General features: G+C 38.4%; 1 protein-coding gene across 2 annotated transcripts in view; it reads right to left on the bottom strand.

Annotated features, from left to right (window-relative positions):
- The window catches only part of vps50 (VPS50 subunit of EARP/GARPII complex), a 303387-nt gene that overhangs the window by 221716 nt on the left and 56966 nt on the right, over positions 1-24705 (bottom strand). For both annotated transcript variants that reach the window (XM_030147934.1, XM_030147933.1), the window contains exon 6: positions 3521-3591. In XM_030147934.1, coding sequence (XP_030003794.1) covers positions 3521-3591 — 71 coding nt within the window. The remainder of the gene's footprint in view (positions 1-3520; positions 3592-24705) is intronic.

Genomic DNA, 24705 nt, shown 5'->3' with positions numbered 1-24705 from the left:
AACCATTTCATTTGGTTGCACATAGTATGCATATTTTTGCATTGGGCATTTATTTTTTGCTTTTTTTGCACAGGTTTCAACTACTCTTTTTGCTTGTGAAAACAAAACAAAAAATCTACTTGTAAAAATAAAAAAAAAAAAGAAACCTCAAGTTTCAATCATTGTAATTAAATACTTAAATCAGATTTTTTTTTAATTTTTTTGAGTACATGTTGTCAACCCTAAAAGGTAAATTAATCTATGTGCAATAAAACAAAAAGGCATAACTGACAACATTAGAACAGCTGTTTCCACTTCCAGCCAACTTAAAATTACTTGGACCTAAAACCTTTGTACATCCAAACACAGAACAGTCAAACATTTAGCATTCTAACACAGTAATAAAAGTAGAATAAGATAAAGTAAATATCCTGTGGAATTTTCAAAAAAAAAAAAAAAAATCCACATACTTAACAAAAGCATTTTTTTTTTTTTTTTTGTTGTCTCTCATTTCCAACTCCAAACTTAAAAAATAGGTAAAAGGGACTATGGATCAAATCTAACCAGACATCACAGTGTGTCGCTTCAGGTCATACTCGCCTCCATGCACGATGGAGAAAAAAGTTTGACATAGTTTGCAGAATACCCTTTGTCAATCATCCCCCACCGCTTTCACCCATGTATAAACATTTTTCCATTCTTTTCTGTAGCTGCATCGTCTTCTTTTTTTTGCGCGGAGTTTCCATGATTTCCGCCAATATTTGCATGTCGGTGTCTGAGGGTTTTGCCTTTGTGTCCTGTGTGTCAGTGGGCGGAGCTCAGGAGGACACCGGTGACAGGTTGATGGACTCCTGACCCCATGTATATGTTGGTTGATTGACAGTGGACACAGTCAATGGTGATAGTGCTGTCTCCGCTATAAAATGAAAGTCATGTTTGGAGGAAGGTGACTGCGCTGCACTTTGGAAAGACAGAGCCAATCAAATGCGGGACATCGTCTCAATTTGCAGGACATGGAAAAAATGGTCATAATGCTGTGCAGTCCCGCACAAAGCGGGACACCTGGTCACCCTAGACTCCGTATGTAATCATTGGACCTGGTCAAAGGTGATTATGATGTGTATAAACAGGAATAAACAGAGGAAAGTGTCTGAAAACAAAATGGGCAATATTACAAATGGCAGAATCAGTTGGAAAATGTGAATTTGGGCTCCAAGATCCACCATATATCAAATGTGTTTGTTTGCATCAGTATTTGTGCGATTTTTGTCCAAGATGTCCTAAAGCACAGGTGTTAAGCATACGGCCCGGGGGCTAAATCCGGCCCGCCAAAGGGTCCAGTCCAGCCCATGGGATGAAGTTGTGAAATACAAAAATTACACTGAAGAAATTAACAATCACTTTAGTTCAGGTTCCACATTTAGACCAATTCAATGTCAAGTGGGCGGGACTAGTAAAATACTATCATAATAACATATCAATACTCACAACTTCAAATTTCTCTCTTAATAATTATTTTCATGTGTTTACACTAAAACAAAGTATAATTTCACAAAAAATTTGAAAACCTGAACAAATATGGCCAACCTGAAATATTTTAAGAGAAGTAAGTAAAATTTTAACAACATTCTGCCTGATATTAAATGTTTTGTGTATTTGTAGATCCACTGTGATCTGTCAGTTATAATAAACATGTGGAAATGATCAAGTGAAGACAACAGTGGCTGAACTGATAAGGACTGATAAGACTGATAAGACTGAAGGTTATGGACAGAGCGAACCCACTGGTGTCTCTTATCTTAGCACACACATTCCACAATTCTTACAGAGCTCATGCATCTCCCATTCCCCCCCCCCCACTTGACGTCTGCTGTCGGCCTAATTATTCACACTGTCCCCCGAATCCCTTTAAATCCATGAAAAAATTCCATCATGTGTCCACGTGTACTGTGTGTAAACTGTATGATGTCTTATACTTGTGCTTTGCATTATTCTGTCAAGATTTATGGCGCCGGGGATGCCGGCAGCCTGTTACGTCTTGTGCTGTTACTGTAACAAAGTAATTTCCCCATTGTGTGGATCAATAAAGTAAGTCTAAGTCTAAGTCTAAGTGAGGCTTAATATTATTAAAATTATGCTTATTTTTTCAGTTTGTTCATGTTATTCACATTGTTTGAAAGGATAGTTTGTAGATGTAAACATTTTCATTGTTTAAATTTACTTTTTTCACTCTAAAACATAGAGAAAATTTTGGAGTTGACATTATTGACATATAATTATGTTATTATTTTAATGGTTCGGCCCACTTCAGATCAAATTTAGCTGAATGTGGCCCCTGAACTAAAATGAGTTTGACACCCCTGTCCTAAAGGATGGATTCACCAACTACAACAACCCAACATTCCACTGGGTCAAAATACCTCATGATGATGGAAAATAAATTTTAAAAATGCATAAAAAATGATGGATAATTTGCTCCAAATGCATAAAAACTACAGCTAAGTATGTTTTCAAAAATGTAATGAGTAGAAAGTAAAGATATTCATGTTGAAAGTTGAGAAGCAATAGTAATACTTAAAGTACAGATACCTGAAAATGTAGGAACAGTAATGAAGTATCTAAGTACTGTCCACCTCTGCAGAACAGACTGTACACTGAATCACCTTTCTTGAGGTTCCATGCAACCCAAAGTAATAATAACCATAACAAAAAAACATGCAGATCACAGACTAGTCAATCCAGAATTGTTGCTGCGTCATTTCGTGGGTGTGTAATCATGTTGTAATGTTGGACTCCAAACAGAAAGTCAGCTCTATTGAAAGGTCAGCCATAGATCTGTAGCGTAAATAATTACATTCTCGGCTGTTAACATTTAATTTTGGACAATACATCCTAAAATCCTTATTATTAACAAGGGCAAAAAAAAAAGCCGTAACTCGAAAATGGATGTGAAGATCCCCCAACACTTCTGATACTTGATACTTGTTGTGAATGAAATTTATGACATGGAAAGGCTGACCTTCTCATTAAGACTCACTACTGGCAAATGTAAAAAATATTGGGGAAAAATGGGATGTTTATGTTAATGAAAGAAATCCTTGAACCTGTCTAATCTTATACTTATGTAGACTTATTTTGACTTTTTTGTTTAATTTGTCCTGAACCTGTCTGTATTTTATTTGTCTAAAGGTTGAACCTAGATGCTCTAACTGTTGTGGTCTGGGTTTTTATTGTTTGTTTGTTTGTTCTGTATACTGTAAAATTTGTATATAAAAATAAAGTATTAAAAAAAAATAAAAATAAAAAAATACATCCTAAAATCTGAACTTTCATCTTTTATTGTTGTGTCACTCATAGCTGCAGACACACTGAAGGCGACGTCAGAATATGACTATATGTTCATGTCGAGCAGCTTTAATTGCCAGCCATGATGAGGGAGTAATATAGTTGTAGAGAAAATGCTAAACACTGGTTCAAACTGAGCTAAACCACGCCAAGTCAAGGCTACATAACAAGGGAACAGACATGAAGTGATAAATACCTCCTTGCATTGGTGCAGATGACGGCTGCCAGCTGCAGGTTGGTCTGTAACGCCGTTACCCTCTCCAGTTCCTGTGGAGAAAAGAGTTAAATGGTTTAAAAAAAATAAAAACAAAGCAGCAAATCCACACCTAATTTCCAGAAAAGATTAAATCTTTCCTTAAAGACAATAAAGATTGACAGTTTTTTTGTTCGTTTGTTTTTTCTGGCATCACTGAGCAAAAACTTTATGATTACATTTCAACATATTTGGCAGGACGGGGGTGCACTGGTTCCCTCAGGTGAACTGGGAGCATGTCCAGAATAATGCTGCATTCCAGAGTCCTGGGAGGTAGAATACATCTCACTTGGATTTAACTACATCCCACCTCAAAGTATTCCAGGTGATCCATATTGAACATAAACAACAAACATGGAGATCACAGATCCAAGCTCCTTTTTGCTTTGATAGGGAAGAGGCATTTTGACTGTCGACAGTACAGTGTTCACATGAACGCAAACAAGATGGAAGAGGTGAAATGACGGATGAGCTAAATATACATTGTGAAGTTTCTTTTCATTGCAAACTTGCACACTGTGCGCCACCATTCGAGGCCAGCAGTAGGCATGGGCAGGGGTGGGCTCAGCCCACCCAAATGTCCGTCTTGCCCACCCAGTCGAAAGTTAAGGGAAAACGTTTATCCAACAGAAAAACATAACAAACTATAGGACTATTGGCTCTTATTTGCGATTGGATGGGCAGCCCAAAGCCCACCCTATTCCGTCAGTGATTGGTTGTCATTATTGTTTTGCATTTCCTGAGAGCTTCATTCACTCGTACAGCAGGTCACAGTCCGTTTCTGGGCTGTGGGGAGTTAAACGCCCCTCCTTGCACCTATCGAGGTCTCTCCTGCACCTTTCGGGGTTTCTGTTTAATGCTGCGATTCTTTCTATCGGAGTTTCACTGTATCTGTGGCTTGTTGACGTGCCCTGGGGCTGAGCATCGTCTCTGGGCTCCTGCAGAGCAGCAGGGCCGGTTCGGCGGACACTCACATCATGTTACGCACGCACACACTGACTACAGCAACGGCAATAAAACACACACATTGGGCAACACAACGCCAGTAAAACACACACAGGGTCTGTCAACCGTCGCCCAAGGAAGGGACAAAAACTGAGTGAGGGGTAAATGATCTCTGTCACTAAATTATAATAATTATTATAATAATTTCATCATGATGGTCTATATATATATATATATATATATATAGTTCTACTGACATCTGAGTCTAAATTTCAGGGTTTTAGAAGAAAAAGAAAGATTTGTTGTTCTCTTTGTCATTTGTCACTTTTCAGATTGAATTTGAATAAGACTTTTTTGGTTTGTGAAATATGAAAAAATATAATTTAGGGTTTTTTTTTATTTTTTACTTTTGGCCAAGTTTCAGTTGTTTGTGCGGTTGTTCTATTTGTGCCACTTTTCAGTCTGAGTTTGAACAAGAGTAGATGGCCTTCATTTTGTCTAAATTCTGGCCACAGTGAGAATAATTTATTTTCATGAGTATTTAGTATTCATTCTTTTATTTTCAAAGCTCATCCATTGAAAAAAAATATGCATGAACGACTTTTAAAATCATTTTTATTTTATATTAAAGAGTAAATGAACACAGATGAGCTGCCAGACAACTGAATTCTTCTTTGGAGATCAATAAAGGGATTCTTATACTTAAATAAACCCCTAAACCGCTTCTTTTCAGTGCCGTTAGGACTGCAATTCAAAGTGTGAGCCTTCAGGACACTATTGCTATCGTCAGTACACACCAACCAAGTTGCCCACCAGTTATTTCAACCAGCCCACCCTAATATGACAGGATAGAACCGGCCCTGCCACCATTGTTGTGTGGACGTCACATTGGAGTTTGCGGTGAGGTCAGGGTACTTTGATTAGGCCCCACTTTACCAACTAGGACTTCCGGTTCGGACAGGCATTCCGATCCATTTTACAGAGTTGGATGTTGGAAACTTCCCATCCCCCAGCAGTCTGGAATGCAGCATAAACCCCACCTTCTCCCAGTGGAATCTGGGATAGGCTTCAGATAGATGCATTTATCAACGTAACGTAATGTAGGTGGTTCAGACTATGAATGAATAAATGAATGAATTTCAGAATATTGGAAATTCAAGTGGGAGGAAACAGATTTCTGTCCCCTTCTGTGGACTGGGCTGTCAGAAATCTATGCAGCGACAGGAGGTTTGTGTTTTCAGAGAGATAGGGGGTGAAATATGTGCCTGGCAGCTGTAATTACCACTGTTGGGATGCTGTCAGATGTGACTCTGCTGCTCTAATCTGTGGTTCCGTACAAAAGACTGGGTGGCTTCACTTTTCACTGACCAATTTAACCCATAAACACCCAAACAGCCACTGGTGACCAAAAGCATCCCCTCACTTATAATGTTTAACTATTGAACCACTAATCCTATCAATACATGTAAATAAATGACCCATTTGGATGTTCAGAGGCTCCATAAGGAACATGGAAACACCGTCATCTTCTACAACATTTATCCCATTATCAAACCCGTGGAGTTGGATCAATGACAGCGGTTGGAGACATTTTTGATGTTCTGTTATTGATATTTTTGCTGAAAAAGTCACCTTTTAGGAATAAATGAAAATAGGACTTATAGGAAATTACTTGATTTACACTGAAAAGGGTTAAATACAGAGGATAATATTACAATAAATGGTGATAAATCCCTTAAGAAAGGTAAAAAAGAGAGAAAAAATTCATTTAGGAACTGCCACAAAAGTAGCTCTGGGTCTTTATGGGTTAAATGAACAAATTTAGATGTTGATACCTACAACACACTTGAGGAAAAAGGGATATTTCACAATTTATTCTATCATCTTTTCTTTTCCAGCTTTCCCTACAGAACTGAAGAAGTCTCTTGGATGGGAGATGAAACTTTTTTCAAAAGAGCTAAACCAGTCCAGTTGAATTTAGAACAACTACCAAGAAGAACGATGACCTGGGTAAATGAGAACCTAGACGGACATCTCTCCCTTTTCCTATACTTTTTACTCATTTTGGAACCCTACCTTCATCTTCCCCCTGGAGATTAATGAGGTTCATCTGTATCTGTATCTGACCATAACACATTTCCACCGTGTTTAAGTCCATCTCAGCAGTGTTTTAGGGCATAGTCCTAGCTTAATTAATACAGTTTCATATTGCATTCCTGGTTGGAGCACTAGACTGTGTTAAGTAAAAACAGTTTTCTAAAACCCTGTTGAGCCCACCGTCTTCACACTGAGACTCCTCCAGACTCTGAATCTTTTCATAATAACTTTTTCTTATTTTGACTATAAAAACGTTGGAAAATATGCTGCAAGTGAGTCCGTTTGCCCAGTTTTCCAGAGCACTTTTTTTCCAGTTCTTTCAAACACTAGCAATCATTTACCATTTACTGCATGTTATAATACTGAGAAACAGCTTCTTCTAGTGCAGGTGAGTGAAATTACCGTAATGGTCCAAACTATATTATAAAGAGCCAAGCGGCCTCTGTGTGCGGGCATGTGTGTGTGTCTTGGGATTCACACAAAATCCAGAAAGAGCTGACTGCTGCAGTTTGGCCTACTTATGTATTTTTGGTCAAGTGACAGATTAGCGAAAACGGCAAGTTGATAGGACCAATATTTAGGGAGATATTAGTCTTTTTGGAATACAATAGCCTTATAGTCACGTTGCTATGGCCACAACGCTTTGGCAGTGATTTCTGGACTAATGTGGTACAGCAAACGTGAATACACAACAGCATAAAAACTACTACAACTAGAACCTGTGTATCCCCACGGGTCAACACGTTAGTAAAGACTAGGGATGCACCAATACCACTTTTTTCCAGACTGAGTACGAGTACAAGTACTTACATTTGAGTACTTGCCGATACAGAGTACCGATACGAGTACTGAATAATCCCATTCCAGTTGTTAGTTCCTTTTGTAAATGTGCTTTATTGTCGTTGTCATTAGTCTGACTGGAACAAAGTGCTGCTACTGACATTTAATGTGTTGGAATGAGCGTTTCTCAATTAATCCACCAGGGGGCGCTGCTCTGAATTAACCATACTGGACAAATACCATGAAGAAGAGTAAAGTTTTTTGAGAAGAAGAAGAAGAAAGTCAGTAATAACAAACAGGGGAATGACAGGGGTAATACTAATGTGATACTAATATTGCAGCGTTTTCACTGGTAAGGTTTAACAGCTTAGCTTCAACAGGTAGAGAAAAGAGAAATGAGTGATAAGTTTCATTTTCACTTCTGTTAGTAGCGGTCTGCACCGCTCCGTACTTCTGCCGGTATTCTCATTCTGTTTACGCATCCACGAGCACCTGGAAAACTGATGGAATGTACGCAGAGGATGGACAGAACGCTGCGTCCGTATCTGTCTGTGTCTTTAACATTACTTGCAGTCAGCGTTACTTTTATCACCGTCATTTATTTTGAAAAATCTCCACACTCTTCACACTCCACACACATTATTCCTCCTCCTCATACCTGCTGCACTGAACTGTGACTGTCACACGGCCGTAAGTGGTATCGGTGCATTTGTATTGGATTACTTTTATGAGTACGAGTATGAGTACACACACTGAGTATCGGAGCCGATGCCAATACTCATATTGGTATCAGTGCATCCCTAGTAAAGACTGTAAAGCAAAATGTCTCAGGTTTCAGAAACCATTGGAATTCAAGTGCACAAACAGTGAAAGAGTTCCAGCCATCCAAACTGTATATGTGCAGGGTGTGGCAGCGATGATACGTCAGGTTTTAAAGAGTTAAATAAAGGTTCAAATGATTTTATATTTTTATTATACTGAAGAAAATGTTGCAACTTCACTGAAAATAGGGTTAATGACAACATATTTTTTGCTTCGGTGGTACTAAAAATAAAGAAAGAAATTATGGAAGGCACAACCTAACACTGACACATTATGATATTGCAGTGAGAGTGATATTTGTAGGAAGCTATTGTTATTGCTTGTTATTTGTTTTTTATGTTACTGCAGTGAAATATGTGTATGATAATACCATTTGCAAAGGTAATGACTTGACGGATATGAAAGCGGAATACTGAATGCTTGCTGGATCATATCAAACATCATGGCCCACTTCAGTGAGATGCAGCCCACTGAGTGCTTTATGAAGACAGACATCATTGATTATGTTATTACGGTAAAGTGTATGCCATCAGCTCTGAAATACCATGCATTCCAAGAGCACTGCCGTTAGAGCCTATGATATTCCAAGGAAATTTTTTTTTTTTTTTTTTGAGGGGGGGCTCTGACATTTAGAAAAGGATCAGTGAGGACTTATGACCTCCGCAGAGAACAAACCCTCCTTCAGCCAAAACATGATCAGGAGACACATTTCATCCGAGTTATATTTTTGACTTTTTCTCGTTTTGTTTTTTTTTTCTTGATATGCCAGATGTCACGCCTGAGGTGGGAGATGCCTGTTCTTTGATCTTTGTTTTTTTTCCCTTATGTTCTACCAGTCCTAAACATGAAAAGGTCCACTGTTCAACCCTCCCTCACAAGATGTCATCGTAACTCCGTCAAATATAAAACAGCCTTTTGCCGAGAGAATACAGTCGGGGGAAATTCATTTTCAAGGGTAATAAAAAGAAAAACAACAGGAACATTAAAGTGGTACTTCAGCTGTGAGTATGAGATCAATGATCCCATTCAAGCCAATCTACCCTCATGATCTTGAGAGTTGACAAAGACCTTGTCAAGTCCTCAGAACACTTTCCAAGGGTCGATTCAACAACCAGGTGTTTCTCTGCGGGCACGTTCACCATGCGACTCTTATGCTCCTCTGCTCAGAATCCATGAAATTGAGGCTGTTAGACAATATTAGCATGCCGCCCAGAGAGCTGCTTTTATGCTGCTGTCAGAGGCAAGAACCTATTAGTACAAAGACAAAAAAAAAATAATAATGTCATTGTATTCCAGTGAGGGATGGAGCTGTAACAACCATATAACCAGGACTGGGCGATGTCTCCAGTATGTTTCATGTAGCTTGTTTTATGTGGAATGTATTAGATGACTATACCGCTAACATCGAGTACAAATAGTGTTTTTTTTTCTGTTGTACAGTTCTGTACCTCTCACAGACATATTCGTCCCATTTTATGTTGTAGTGTTCGATCTGTGCTTCTACCAGTCATTTGTCAGCACAAAAAGTCTTCAGTCAGTCAACTTTAACCTGCAGGCTTTTGTGTTACGTTTTCGCTATTAAGTTATGACAAATAAAAAGGAGTTCAAATGGTAAGCTCAGAAAGATGGGCTCAAAAACCATGAAGTGAAGTGACTGAACTGTCAAATTGAGAGGCCTGAGTGCGAGTAACACTTGTACAGAGTGACATTTTCTTACAGAACCATAAATGCACTTGTCGTAGATCATGTTTTGTTTGTAACACACTAATGATCATCTTTTCACAGTGGAGTTCATCACAAAAAAGGCTCAGTGCTGCAGTGTCCAGTTATTCATTCACTCGTTTTCTGAGCGGCTTAATGATCAAGAGGTTTGTGGGGGTGCTGGAGTCTATCAGAGTTACCAAAGGCAGGGTACACCCATATACAGACAAACAACCATTTACTCTTGCACCCACACCTATGGGTGATTTAGATGGACCAGATGATGGAATGAAGCCGGAGTACCCGAAGAGAACCCATGCAGACACAGCAAGAACTCCACATGGAATTTGTTAGCAGCTCCAAGAATAAGTCAGGATTATTTTCGGCTTCATTTTTATACATTTAATTTGACTTGATCTGACCACAGACAAAGCATTACTTAGTACTAAGGATCCACACCAAGGAGGAGATGGATCCAGAAATTCCAACGCACAACACTTTTATAATCCTTGTAAACTGATCTTCAAAAATGGGCTGATCCTTTGGGTTAGGTGGGTTGGGTCACCAAAAATGGACTGGTGTCATCTGACTCTAAAGTCAAGCCGATGTGATACCTCAACTCTACACTACAAACAAAAAGTTAAGGATACTTCTCTTTTTTTTTGTCCCAGGTGCTATTCATTAAATCTGTCCAATTATGTCTACAGGGTGGGGAAGCAAAATTTACAATATTTTGAGGCAGGGATTGAAAGACAGTGTATGACCAATTAGTTTATTGAAAGTCATGAGAATTTATTTGCCACAAGAAAATTGACATAATAGAAAATGTTTTTATTCTGTGTCCTTCTTTCTCAATAACTGCCTTCATACGCTTCCTGAAACTTGCGCAAGTGTTCCTCAAATATTCAGGTGACAACTTCTCCCATTCTTCTTTAATAGTATCTTCCAGACTTTCTCGTAATAGTTTTGCTCATAGTCATTCTCTTCTTTCCATTCTAAACAGTCTTTATGGACACTCCAACTATTTTTGAAATCTCCTTTGGTGTGACGAGTGCATTCAGCAAATCACACACTCTTTGACGTTTGCTTTCCTGATTACTCATTTGGGCAAAAGTTTCTGAAAAGGTATGGATAATAGTGTTAGGTATGATTATGACATCAATATATGTTTGGTTTCAAAACAATTGACGTAGTGCCTGCTGAGAAAAAACAACTAAATGTTCATTGTAAATTTTGCTTCCCCACCCTGTATGTCTGGTCATTAAAAAAATGTGTTTCAATTCAGTTCACACACAAAAAAGTAAAAAGCGCTGAGAAAGAATCCCAACTGAAAAAAAAAAATAGCCCAAAAATTGAAAATATCCTTAACTTTTTGTTTGTAATGTATGTAAAACCCTATACTGACAGTGTGTTTACATCTTATCTCCTGTGATTAACAATCCTATGTGGGAAAGTGTATTTAAAAGTGTACCTATGGTAAAACCTATGTCCTGTGTTCATTAATCTGTCAGTTTGGTATGCTGACCAAGATGTTACAATTGACCCATACTATCCTAAAAACTTACTAAAATGAAACAAAGGAATCCTATCTTAAAACATTAACTACTAACTAATATGTAATTAAACTTAAGACTTCAACTACAGGGGTTGGACAAAATAATGGAAACACCTTAACCTCAAGATGATAATGCCCCAATCCATACAGCTAGAATTGTTAAAGAATGGCATGAGGAACATTCTAATGAAGTTGAGCATCTCGTATGGCCGGCACAGTCCCCAGACCTCAACATTATTGAGCATTTATGGTCAGTTTTAGAGATTCAAGTAAGACGTCGATTTCCACCGCCATCGTCTCTAAAAGAGTTGGAGGGTATTCTAACTGAAGAATGGCTTAAAATTCCTTTGGAAACAATTCACAAGTTGTATGAATCAATACCTCGGAGAATTGAGGCTGTAATTGCTGCAAAAGGCGGACCTACACCATATTAAATTATATTTTGTTGATTTTTTAAGGTGTTTCCATTATTTTGTCCAACCCCTGTATCTAAATTATAATAATATTTCAATCGGCCCCTGCTGCAGGCTGGTGTTGGAATCGCACCCAAAGGCAACAGTGCAGCTCATTAACTCAAACTCAAACGCAGTGTTGTATAAAGTACTGGAAAGTCACACTTGAGTACAAGTACAGGTACCCTACCAAAAAATTACTTTGACACAAGTTCAAATCACCAACTGAAATGCTGCTCAAGTTTAAGTCTTCAAGTATCTAGTATTTACTGTACTTACATATATCAAGTAATCTACAATAACGTGTACTCAAGTGATGAAAGCAAAAGTACAAGTAAAAGCTAATAACAAACAGCCCGCCCCCTTAGCTCTTCGGGACATCTTTACCCCTTCACATGAACGCGCAAAATGGAGGGGGAGGGGTAAGGGGGAGGGCCAAGGGGTGAACTGGGAATGGGCCAAAGTCTTTAAGTATCTAGTATTTACTGTACTTAAGTATATCAAGTAATCTATAATTAAATGTACTCAAGTAATGAAAGCAAAAGTACATGTAAATGTTAACAACAACCAAAGGCAGACAGAATTTTGGAATACTACGTTGCTGCTCACATCAACAGATTGCTGACAGGTTGAGCGTGGACAGTTGTTTGCACTTGTTCTTTACACGATTCGCCCCAATGACAAATCAGCTTCCTGATTTTGTTGCAGTCACCGGTATTCTTAGCGGTGAAAACACCAAATTTCATTTAATTTATTTTTGGAATGGGAAATGATACTGTGCATTAAAAATGTATCCGAGTAGAAGTATGCAATTGAGTTTGGAATTGCAGTGAAGTAAAAGTGAAATTAAACAGAATAAACAATACTCAGTAAAGCACAAATCCTCCCAAAAACACAGTTGAGCACAGTAGTGAAGTATTATTACTTTGTTACTCCACAACACTGCTCAAACGCTACAGCTCATTATGTCCATGTTTTCTTTCACTATTTAGTATTACTGTTGCCAGCTACATCAACACTGATACTAGGCAGGATGGGTAATCACTTCATCCACCTCTCTACTCACCCTGATGCATCCATCAGTCTGAAACAGAGTCATCAGACCTTTTTCCATTGAAACCCAATCTAATCTCTATGTTCTGAATCAAACTGATGGTTATTTCACAAACGAGAAACTACTGCATCAGTTAGAGCTAAAGAACGTACTGCAGCTGAAATATATTAATCACTCCATTAATTATCCAGTTCAAGGATCTTACTCTTCTGCTTAGTTAAATCCAGTGTGCAACCTTTTCTGTAACAGTGTATGACACAATATCTATAAGAGGTGGAGAACTGTATTTCTTCTTTTTACACATCACAGATTTTTTAGCAAACCACAAGTCTTTTGCATAATAATCATTTCCATTTACCTGTATGAAAACTGTTTTCATACAGGTAAATGGAAGCTTAATAGCACCTGTGAGGAGAATTATCACCATATTATATAAAGAGTATTTTATCTATGTCCCGGTGTTCAAGGGAATAAGGTTTTTATCTTTTGACCTACTATTTCTGTGCAAAGTCAAAATTTTTGCTAATATTATGAGTTCTAACTTCTGCTCATACTAATAGCTTGTCAAAGGTTTGCTCATCCATTCAGTCTCTCCATAAGCTAATCCTTTCTTGTACCTCACATTTCACTGGTTAGCACAGCTTATTAACACATAAGGTTTCGATGGTGGCCTTTTGTACAATAAGAAATCCTCTGAAAAGTGTCTCAGAAAATGCCCTTGTCAGCTAAGACACAGGAGACTCGAGTGACTCAGTGCATTAAACCGACAATTCATTTAGACACTGAATTCAACACAATGGACAGATTTTTAGCACCGCTAAGAACAACAAGGTTACCTATGTGTAGACTTTGTAACAATACAGAATACAGTGACGCTAGAGCAGGGGTGTCCAAACTTTTTTTCAAGAGGGCCAGATCTGATAATGTGGACATTGCCAGGGGCCAGTCGTCCCTTCAGACATTTTTTAAACAGTAAAAATTACATATAAATGCACTGTTCTACAACAGTTTTATTTTCATTGTCACAATATAATTTTTTTAAATGGCAATGTAACCAAATCTAAGCCACTCAGGTGTGAACAAATTAAAAAAAAAAAAAAACAAAACAATTCTGCCTTCCTTTCACATCTGGAGTCAGATAACATAGAACAAACTGTATAGACTATCTTAAACATCCAAGTTGATAAAAATCTTAACCCCACATTCATTTTAAACATGACTTATATGAGTAATCATTACTCATATATTACTCAGTAATGCAAAGTCTGTTAACATTTAAGATGAAAACATATGACTCTTACTCTTGTCTTTCACAAAATCATTCAGAAAGTAATATTTTGTGTCACATCTACAAGTACATAACACTAGCAGTTATAGGCAACTAACCTGGCAACTTGGTAGTCTGCCTTGGTGGCGAATTCATTGAACTCCCAGGTTCACATGAAGAGTCACTGTTGTGAGTTTAAAGCAGCTTGAATTTGCTTCACTTTTTCGGAGCGCTCACTCCCTGCTAGCTTGTCGTATGCATTAGCATGTTTTGTCTGCTCGTGTCTCTTTACATTGAATTCCTTAAACAAGGCAACAGTCTCTTGACAAATTAGGCAAACATAATTGCCTCAATTTTCAGTGAAAAAAAATTGTAATTCCCATTTCTCCTGGAAGCGGCGGCCCTCACTGTCAACTTTTGTTTTTTTATTTACAGGCGCCGTGGTTAGAAATTAGCGAAAAAGGTTCACGGCGAGGTCACAGAGCCAGATAGAGTTAGAGTGGTGCTGCCACCATGAGGTGAAAGGAGAAACTGCATTTTGAACCTTTTATGATTCATGTACTCAGTTCAACAGTCCAAGCGGGCCATAAATAGTACAATATAAAACCCAAGCTGTGGGCCATATAAAATCTTACCGCGGGCCATGATTGGCCCCCGGGCCGGACTTTGGACATCCCTGCGCTAGAGTTATCATAAAGGTAAAAAGTAGGGATGCAATGGTACAGGTTATCCACAGTTCGGTACTTATTGCGGTTCTTGCATCACGGTTCACGGTACTGTACGGTTCGGACACAGAGCCCAGCTAGAGTCTGGCTGGAGCCCAGCTGCGCACCGAAATATAACTGGGAGCTGATGGAGAGCCTTAAGGTTCATTTATGTTCCCTTTATGTACCGAAATAGATACATCCATTTCTAACGTTGTCATGCGTCAGTGCCTTCATACTTCCATGTGTCCTGTACGTTGGAATGAGGGCTTCTCAATCAATCCACCAGAGGGCGCCGCTCTTAATTACCATACTGGCTGAATACCATGAAGAAGAGTAAAATTTTTTGAGAAGAAGTAGTCAATAATAACAAACAGGGTGACGACTGAGGAGGTTTCACTAATGTGGATACTAATGTTAATATTCAGAAGGGTAGTTGTCATAAATATGTTGGTAGTTTCTCACTAACTCACACAGTCACTCTTTGAAAAGTGCCACTATTTATGGGAAGTACTCTGTTCAAATCTCAACACTGCCTCCATGGTTCCCGGTGATACTGTCCGTATTCTCTATCTGGGTACAGAGCTCCTGGAAAACGGACAGAATTACGTATATAAAGAGTGACGGACAGGATGTTCCTGCGGTAAATCCTCATACCAAACTGTGAGGGGTGATCCATGAGGGGCGTACCGTTCAGTCCGATGGTATGACAAGTACTGTTGCACCCCAAGTAAACAGAGATGTTCAAAGTGGTAATGTATGATATTTACACCAACCCACAACATTACACCTTAACATTATGATCAATGACAAGGAGAAGTGGTAATAACATTGATTATTTCAATACATAAAGTGAACATTTAGTCTTTGAAGCTGATGTGTTGGAAGCAGTAAAATGCAACATAAGGAGCTGAGTGACTTTGACCAGGTCCATACTGTATCGATGTTGACTGGGTCAGAGCATCTCCACAACTGCAGGACTTGAAGGGTGTTCCTGGTCTGCAGTGGTTAGTACTGACCATAAATGGACTAAGGAAGGACATTCCATTCTTAAGCCGACTGATCATCTGTGAGAGGTCATGGACAAATAAATCTGATCCATGGAGACCCAGCATTTCTACTTCAAGGACTTCAGGGATCTGCTGCCAACATCTTGGTCCAGATACCACAGCACACCTTCAGAGGTCTGGTAGAGTCTAGGCCTTGGGTCAGAGCTGGTTTTGTGGAAAAAGGGGAACCTACACAATATTAGACAGGTAAAATGTTATGATCCCATAGATGCTCGATTGGTTGCGATCCAGTTGTTATTCTTTAGATACTTTTGTTAAGTTCTAACATCTTTACACTGGGAATGAACAACAAGATCTGTAGATGTTCTGATTCAATGATTTTTCCATTATTCTCTTGTCAAAATTGCTGAGATCCTTCTCTTGCCCCTTCTGCTGTTTCTAACTCATCATCTTTGAGGACTAAATATTTATTTGCTGTTGGATACGTCCCACCCACTGACAGGTCCCACTGGACTGAGATCAACATTAATACAACTTTATGCCACCAATAAAGTTTCATGTTATCTTACTGACATTTTGCAGTTTGAATTCTCTTTCTTTAACATCTTCAGCTGTTCATTTAGCATCTTTGGCCTTCTTATTTTTTATACTGTCTTGCTTTTATTTGGTTTTACCATTCCATGACATTTCCTCCTGAATTTCCAGATGTTTGCTTTATCTGTCAGAGCATGACATTTTTCAAAGAACTATATAAATTAAGTTATTCTTATTCTATCAACGGGTAGTACAGGCTGTTTATATTTAAAGAAACTCTCAGTGTAGTTGCAGGAACAGGGTTGATGAGGCAATGCAATTGTTTATCCTGTAACCAACAGAACTTTCCCTGTCAAACAAAAACACACAGTGTAATCCCCTTGTTGGAAAAATGCTCATTTAAAACACTATGGACAAAAGCTGTTATGCACAAATTACTTTGGGCAGGTCTACACGAGAGTTTAAGTACATGGCAGTTCAAAGAGAAACCGCATTCACACACACACACACACACACACACACACACACACACACATATACTCTCTCTCTCACAATGCTGTGCTCAGTATGTAGCCTGAGGCTTCTGTCCGTTGTTTTACCATCGCTCTGAGCTGTCTGTCCAGTGTGTAAACTACAGTTAATCTAACAGACAAAAGGCTCAATCCGCTTGGCTTCTGTGAGAAAGGATAGAGCAACTGTGTGGAGTCCTTGACAACTGGTCAGTCAGGTTTCAGTGGATAAAAGAGGTTAAATCTGGTGAGCATGCTTGGGATAAAAAAAAACAGTGTGTGTGGTGTAAAGAAAGAATCCTGACAAGTACATTTCAACAGAATAATCCCTTCCCTGCAATGTCCACAAATAGAGGTACTGGTGTGCGATGTGAAGGTCAACGTGGAAGAGATGTTTAGACACAAGGGACATTTTTTCCCCGTATTCTTTATTCATAAGAGGTCCTTCCTGCGACCCTTCAGTACACTGACTATGCACTGGCTCGGTTTCCCCTCCTGCCAACACATTCTAATGATGCTGCTGTTTAAGCCCGACCCTACTGACCCTTTTTTTTACTGCAAGGAGAGAGGAGAATAAACTTGAATGGGATTCAGTATTGTCGTAGTCAATACCCTCTAAACGAAGACCAAGTCGTTACCAAGACAAAGGCAGGGGAGAACTGAGTCAAGGCCAAACAAGATACACAGCAATTTTCAAGTCTACAATGCACACCTTTGCCATTAAAGTATAAACATCAACAAATATCTTTACCCATAGTGGGAATGGTTGTGTGATTCACTGCTGACATTAGCTAACACCAATATAATGTAACTATATACACTATATATTAGTGATGCTCTGTAGCTTCATGTTGACAGTCTTTGTCATTGTTTATCATGAACCAAAATGTAAATTAAGAACAATTTGTCACCAGTGGCCCTGTCCCATCAATCTGTCATGAAGCTAAATCTACATCAGCTGCATTCCTCAAAATATGTTGACTAAATTTAGATCATAGATATAGACAATGAATGTACTCTGGTATCACCTCCTTCTGTAAGATCGCCAAAGCAGGGGAGCTAAATAGTTTTGATAACCTATGTCAGACATATGAGTTGAGTGAGGGGGATTTTTACAAGTACTTAAAGTCACGCGATTATTTCCGTAAAGAGGTAAGAGACACTAATCCAGTGTTTTTCAACCTTGGGGTTGGAACCTCATGTGGGGTCGCCTGGCATTCAAATGGGGTCACCTGAAATTTCTAGTCATTGATTAAAAAAAAAACAAAAAAAACTTACTAATAAAAAATATATGGTGAATTGAGAGAGACAATCACAATACATAAAAGTGCAGTAATCTCAACCTGGCTTTTCTGCAATTATATAGCCTAAATGTCATCTAAAATTAACAGTTATTTGCAACATAGTAAAGCAAACTATTACATGATCAAAACCAAATTAACTTTAGTAAAAAAAAAAAGTCTCTGTTTTGAATGTCTGGGGTCGCCAGAAATTTGTGATGTCAAAATGGGGTCACGAGCCAAAAAAGGTTGGGAACCACTGCACTAATCCAAGAGAACTACCAATAATTGTTCATATATTCACTGATGCATATAAGGCAGGAAGCAACAAAGGTGTTATAACTCAGATGTATCACGGTATCATATCACTGAATAAGGAGAACACAGACTATGTGAAACCACGATGGGAAAAAGAACTGGACATTAAAATAACTAACAATGTATGGCTAAATGCCTGGAAAACTCAGTTGTCCTCCACTAATTCTTGGACATGGAGAGATTTTTGTTGGAAAAACCTGATCTGTTTTCATATTACTCCTAAACCGAAAGCCAAACAAACTGGCACTCAGCAGTGCTGCTGGAGAGAATGTGGGGGAACCATGGTGGATCACACCCATGTTTTCTGGTCCTACCCCTCTATCCAGACTTACTGGAAAGAAGTATCTAAAATCATCTCAAAAGTTTTGGGATCTAAAATCAACACATCATTCACTTCCCTCTTTCTTAGCCATGAACCTGATGGTCTTTGTAAAAATGACGCTTACCTCCTCAAAGTCACACTGGCAGCGAGTAAAAAGACCATTATAAAATACTGGCTGAAGAGAGAATGTCCACCGATGACTGTCTATACCATTATTGTAAAACATCTGCATTTACTAGAACAGATGACCTACACAATACAATTGCAGAAAGAATTGGGTGAAGAATGTTGGAAAAATGGCACATTTACATAATTGGTGAGACAAATTTGTAAACCATTAAGTGTAAAAATTGTGTTCGTCTGTGCAATGCAATCTTTGTAACCCCTTAACCTCACGACCTGTTTGTTTTGTTTTTGAATCTGTCAAAAAAAACTTCCATGAATAATGAGTTTAAAAAAGAAAATATGCTGACTAAAATTGGTAGCTTGAGCCCCTAGATAATGGCAAATAGCTGTCATCCAACACTACAAACATTCAGTATACACAGTCAGATCCATGAGTATTTGAACAGTGATCATTTTCTAATTTAGAAGAACAATCTTGATTTGTCAGTATGTATTTTACATGCATCACTAGCTGAACATGCAGACATGAACACTGTAGAATAGCAGCAGTGGACTATCACAGCTTACGGCAGCTGGGTGCCTTGGTGTCTGGATGCCCTGAAAGAAGCTCGTCTGTCATCACATGGTCCCACAATGCCATGACCCGGATTCAAACTGGGGTTGCTGCAGCCACAACACAGAGCATTAACCACTATACATTCATCAATGAGCATATTTTTATTTTTAATTTAATTAAATGTAATTTAAAGACATTTAGTCTCTTTTCACCACCACAGTGGATCTGAAAGGAAACAATCAAGATGTGATTATGGTGTGGGTGGATTTGTGAGCTTAAATTCAAGATGTTCAACAAAAACACTTCATTAACTGTTTAAGAATTACAACCATTTGGAAATAAAGTACCTACATTTTCAAAGACTTAGAAGTAATTGTAGCAACTACAATTATTAAAATATGAGTATCACTTTTAATAAATCCTTAATAAAAAATCTTTTGCAATCAATTACTGAAGTTTGGAACCCACAGACATCACCAAACACTGAGATTCTTCCCTGGAGACGCTTTGCCAGGCCTTTACAACAACTGCCTTCATAGAATGTGTAGGTTTGTATGTGTAGCTTCTCGTATAAACATATCAAATTACAAATAATTTACTGGTTGCATTCAAAACAGGACACTTTACACCAAATCATTGAAATGATTTTAACAAATAAGCGTAAGAAGGTTGTGGGTTCAATTCTAGCTGTGAAAGTCAGAGTGAATGGCTGTTTGTCTGTATATTGTGATGGACTGAACACATTCAGGGTGAACCTCCCCTCACCCATTCATAGGGTCTGGAACCCTGTGACCCTCAAGAGGACTACGTGGATCAGAAAACAGATGGATGGAAATCAGATAATGTACAGACAGCTTAGTGACAGCTGGACGTGTGATCTTGACGAGTCTTGAAATAAAATCTCAAATCCTATTTATCCAAGACTGAGATAAGGCCAAGAGAAAACTATGGCTGGTTCCCACACGAGACTTTCAATAACACTGATCCTGATCTCTACAATATTATTGATTAGTGTTTAGTTCCTGTCCCTGCATCCACACTCACAAAGCTACACAATCATTCCCACACATCTGCACCATATTAACCATCCTGCCACATTACTTTCCTGTCCATTCCATGGCTTCCCCAAGGAAAGACCTTTAATATCCCTCAGTAATTGGCAGGTATGACCACCAAGGTTGGATAAATTACCAATCACTTTCAAAGCACGCACCCGGGGGAAACTAAACAACGGTGTCTGCAGTGACTGTGATGAATAAGTGTTTGCAGTTGAAAATAATTGAGTACCAACCCAAATCCATTCCATTCCACTGGTGTTGAGTGACCTGGTTACAGCTATCTGGTGGAAATTCATTACATCTTAGCTCCCAGCAAGGTGGTATCTGTTACCTGACAGGTCGAAGGGTCATACAGTTTGCTCCTTCAAGCCTAAACCATCTCTTTAGAACTAAAGATAAGAAAGGGAAATTACTGTGAAAATAACTCTACTGCCTGATTGTTTAATCCAATTATTTTGATAAGCAAACATCCGCTCTTAATTTCTAGACCAAAACTCCAGCGACAACCTCTGGAATGTGATCGAGAGGAAGATGGATTGTAAAAATCCATCAGACAAAGCTGTGATGCCACCATTTTTTGCACCAGCATTGGCATAAAGTAGCCTAAAGAGGAGTGGAGAAGAAACTAATGCCGCGTTTCCATGACGTGGTATCGGCTCGACTGGACTCAGCCTTCTTGCGTTTCCATTACGAAAAAGGACCTGGAATCCGGTATCTGGTACTAGTTTTTTGGTATCACCTCTGCCGAGGTTCCAGGACGGGGGAACAGATACTAAAACGTGACGTGTAAACACTGCAGACCACTGATTGGTCAGACAGTTGTCTCCGTGACCCGCCGTTTTACAAAAAAACAGATGCGGAAGTTGAAAGTAAATATAGCAGTAGGTTAATCCACATGATCACAGCCTGTAAAACTACACCATGGTTTGTCGAGGAGGTTCAGACGTAAAAATTCAGCATGAGCTTGACAAGACAACACGCAACGAGTGAGTTAATCAGCAACTCTGAGCAGACGACACGGAAGTAATGTTCCGCATCGCTATGACGTCCAGGTACTGTAAAGTGGGTAGTATCCTGTAATGGAAACAGTCTCCAGGAATAGGACCTGGTACCCGAGCCGAGTCAAGTTGAGCCGAGTCGAGCTGGTTCCATGTAGTGGAAATGCAGCGCAAGACCCCTGGGTTAAGACTGAAAATGAGAGTTATTCAAACAAACGTTAATGCATGAACTCTTTTCACTTATAAATATTAGTATTGATCCAGATGGATCTAGACATTTGTCTTTGGAGATGTAAAAATACTATGTATTATGTACTGTTATTTTGACCAATATTCTAAAAGCAAAACTAAAAAAAAAAAAACAAACAAACTTTCGCATTTGTCTATTTTTTTTTTTTTTTCTTTTTTTTTTTTTTTACTTGTCTTGTCATCATAACAGCAGAATGGTGGTCTGGTATTCTACTGGCTATATTTAGTGTTTTGTTGAACCACATTTTGATGCCAGATGTGACATGAAGGAACAGGAGGAAGGGGAAGAAAGGTGGAAGAGAGAAGAAGAAAGCGAAGGGAGAAGAAGAAAAAAGAAAAAGAAGGTGGTGAAGACCCTCACAAAAAAATATCAACAATACTAACAATAACCATGGTGATAATTATAATAACAATAACTACAACAAGAACTGAGTAAACTGAGCAAAAAAAAAAAAAAATCATTGAAAATAAAATAAAATAAATAAGACTCATTAAATGAAAAATATAAGAAAAGAAAACATGAACAAAATATCATGAACAACAACAGCACAAATAACACCGGCACTAACACATTTCTCCTTTCAGAGATGGGTTGGACAATCACAATCACGCTGAAGCCAGTAAATGTGTTGGATGATGGTTTGTTTTTGTCATATTTGCATCCTAATGTGAGCCACTCAGATACTAGTGTTGAAAAGATGAAGCTGTTGATATTATAGCTTGAGTTATGAAAGCATTTTTCTTAAGTATAACAAAGGATTTCGCTGACTGCTTGCATTAACTACTGAAAACGTAACCAGGTTCAGTAATTGAGGAAAAAAATGAGGAAGTGAATCAAATTGAATTGTAAGACTGGTGAAGATTTACCACTGTTATCATGATGAATAACTGTTTTTAAATTAAACCCTCTGCATCTATTACATCTGTGTCTTATCACAGATGTAGCACCATTTCTCCTCATTTGTACAAGTCTGGAGTCATTTGTGATAAAGAGATTTTGTAAAAACAAAGGTTGTGTGGATGGTGCTTAAAAAAAAAAAAGATGGAGGACAAAAAAATGTGTTAAGAAAAATAACACGGCAAGTGTCAACCAGGGTGTTTGCTTTTTATCCAAATAAAAATTCCAGATTTTTCAAAACTTTTTTCCCCCAAGTCCTTGATTTTATGTACTTTAATACTTGTGTGTCAGTTTCTTTGGTTGAGATTGCACCTGTTGTGTGTGGGAGAAAAGTTTATAAATGAATTAATGCATAATTCACAGTAAATTATGTTTTACTGACAGAAACATTTTCAAAACATATGAAAATCACACAAGTGCATGAATATCACACAAGCAAGTTTCACTGGAATCGTTCCAGTACCGACCAGTTAGTAAAATCGTATCTACCGTAATTTCCAGACTATTGAGCACACCTGAATATAAGCTGCACGCTGCCGTGTCCAACATCTCACCATCGATTCACTGATACCAAGCTTACGTGCAGCAGCTCTATTTTCCTTCTTCAACAGCCAGATCGATCGCCTTTAACTTGAAAGCTGCCTCATATGCATTTCTTCGTGTGTTTTCCATGATGAGGGTGTGTGCGTGACGCGAAAATGACTAATCTGAAAAATTTAGTGTGAATGCGTTTGATTTACGGTGATTCAAATGATTTCATTGGTCCACTGTGACCTGTTTGGTAATTTCATCGGTTTGGTGTGACGAGCCTAAATGTATTGGCAGCATGAAGCTCATTAGCCCGTAAAACATCAATTAGCCGCATCATTGTTGATATTATAGTCTGGAAATTACGGTAGTTATTTACATATATTCTTTCATCATATTTCCAGTCTTACAAGACTATGTGCCTTTGTGCATACTCTAAAACTCAACTATGAGAGAAACTTTTTTCCATACTTTATTAAGACTTTCACACCAAATTCCAGACTCTTCAAGGTCTGGAAAACAGTGTTTCAAAATTCCATACTTGTTAAGACTTTCAAGACCTGCACAAGCACCCTGGTCAACACAGTATTTACTGGAGTTTGAGAGAAATGTTGTTAGTAGTTTATAGTATCAACAAAAATAAAAACTAAGCTATAAAAAAACCAATGATTGTCCAGCTATAATCATCTAATATCATTAATAATCATTTAATATTTTAAGTAATGCATCTCACCCACTTCACCATCCTGAGGTGTTCAGGGAGAGCACATTCAACTACAGACTGATTCCCCCTAGGTCCAGGACTGAACGCAGCAGGAGGTCCTTCCTGCCGGCTGCCATTAGACTTTTTAATATTGCTGAGCAACATAAAATTATTGCATGCTGTGCATATATACAGGTGTTTTATCCTACTTTTTTATTACTTCTTATCACTTCTTACCTTGTGTCTCTAATGTTAGTTGTCTGTTGGGATGGGTCAGTGTGGGGTTTTTTTTACTGCTGTCGTAACCAAATAATTTCCTGCAGAGGATTAATAACGTATCTATCTATGTATCTATCTAATTTTATTTTTTATTTTTTTCATGGTCGATTCCACTCAGCCTATACAGCTCTGCCGTCTTTGTAACTTCACAGTGTCTTTCCGGGAAGCCTGATGAACGTTTGACCCTTCCTTGTGAATGCAAACTATATGTGGTTTTAGGCAGTTATGGTACTCAGAAACAGGCCTCAGCAGAAGAAGGTTAGTCACAGCCACAAATCACATCATATTCTTAGCAGGTCATCATGTCAGTGTACGCATATAAAAAGCATGTGAGGACTGTGTCCCATGGCATTTTGTTTCTGTGCACACAAATGCATCATACA

The sequence above is a fragment of the Sphaeramia orbicularis genome, chromosome 11 (assembly GCF_902148855.1).
Source record: "Sphaeramia orbicularis chromosome 11, fSphaOr1.1, whole genome shotgun sequence".
Lineage (NCBI taxonomy): Eukaryota > Metazoa > Chordata > Actinopteri > Kurtiformes > Apogonidae > Sphaeramia > Sphaeramia orbicularis.
This window is presented reverse-complemented; position numbering and strand designations above follow the sequence as displayed.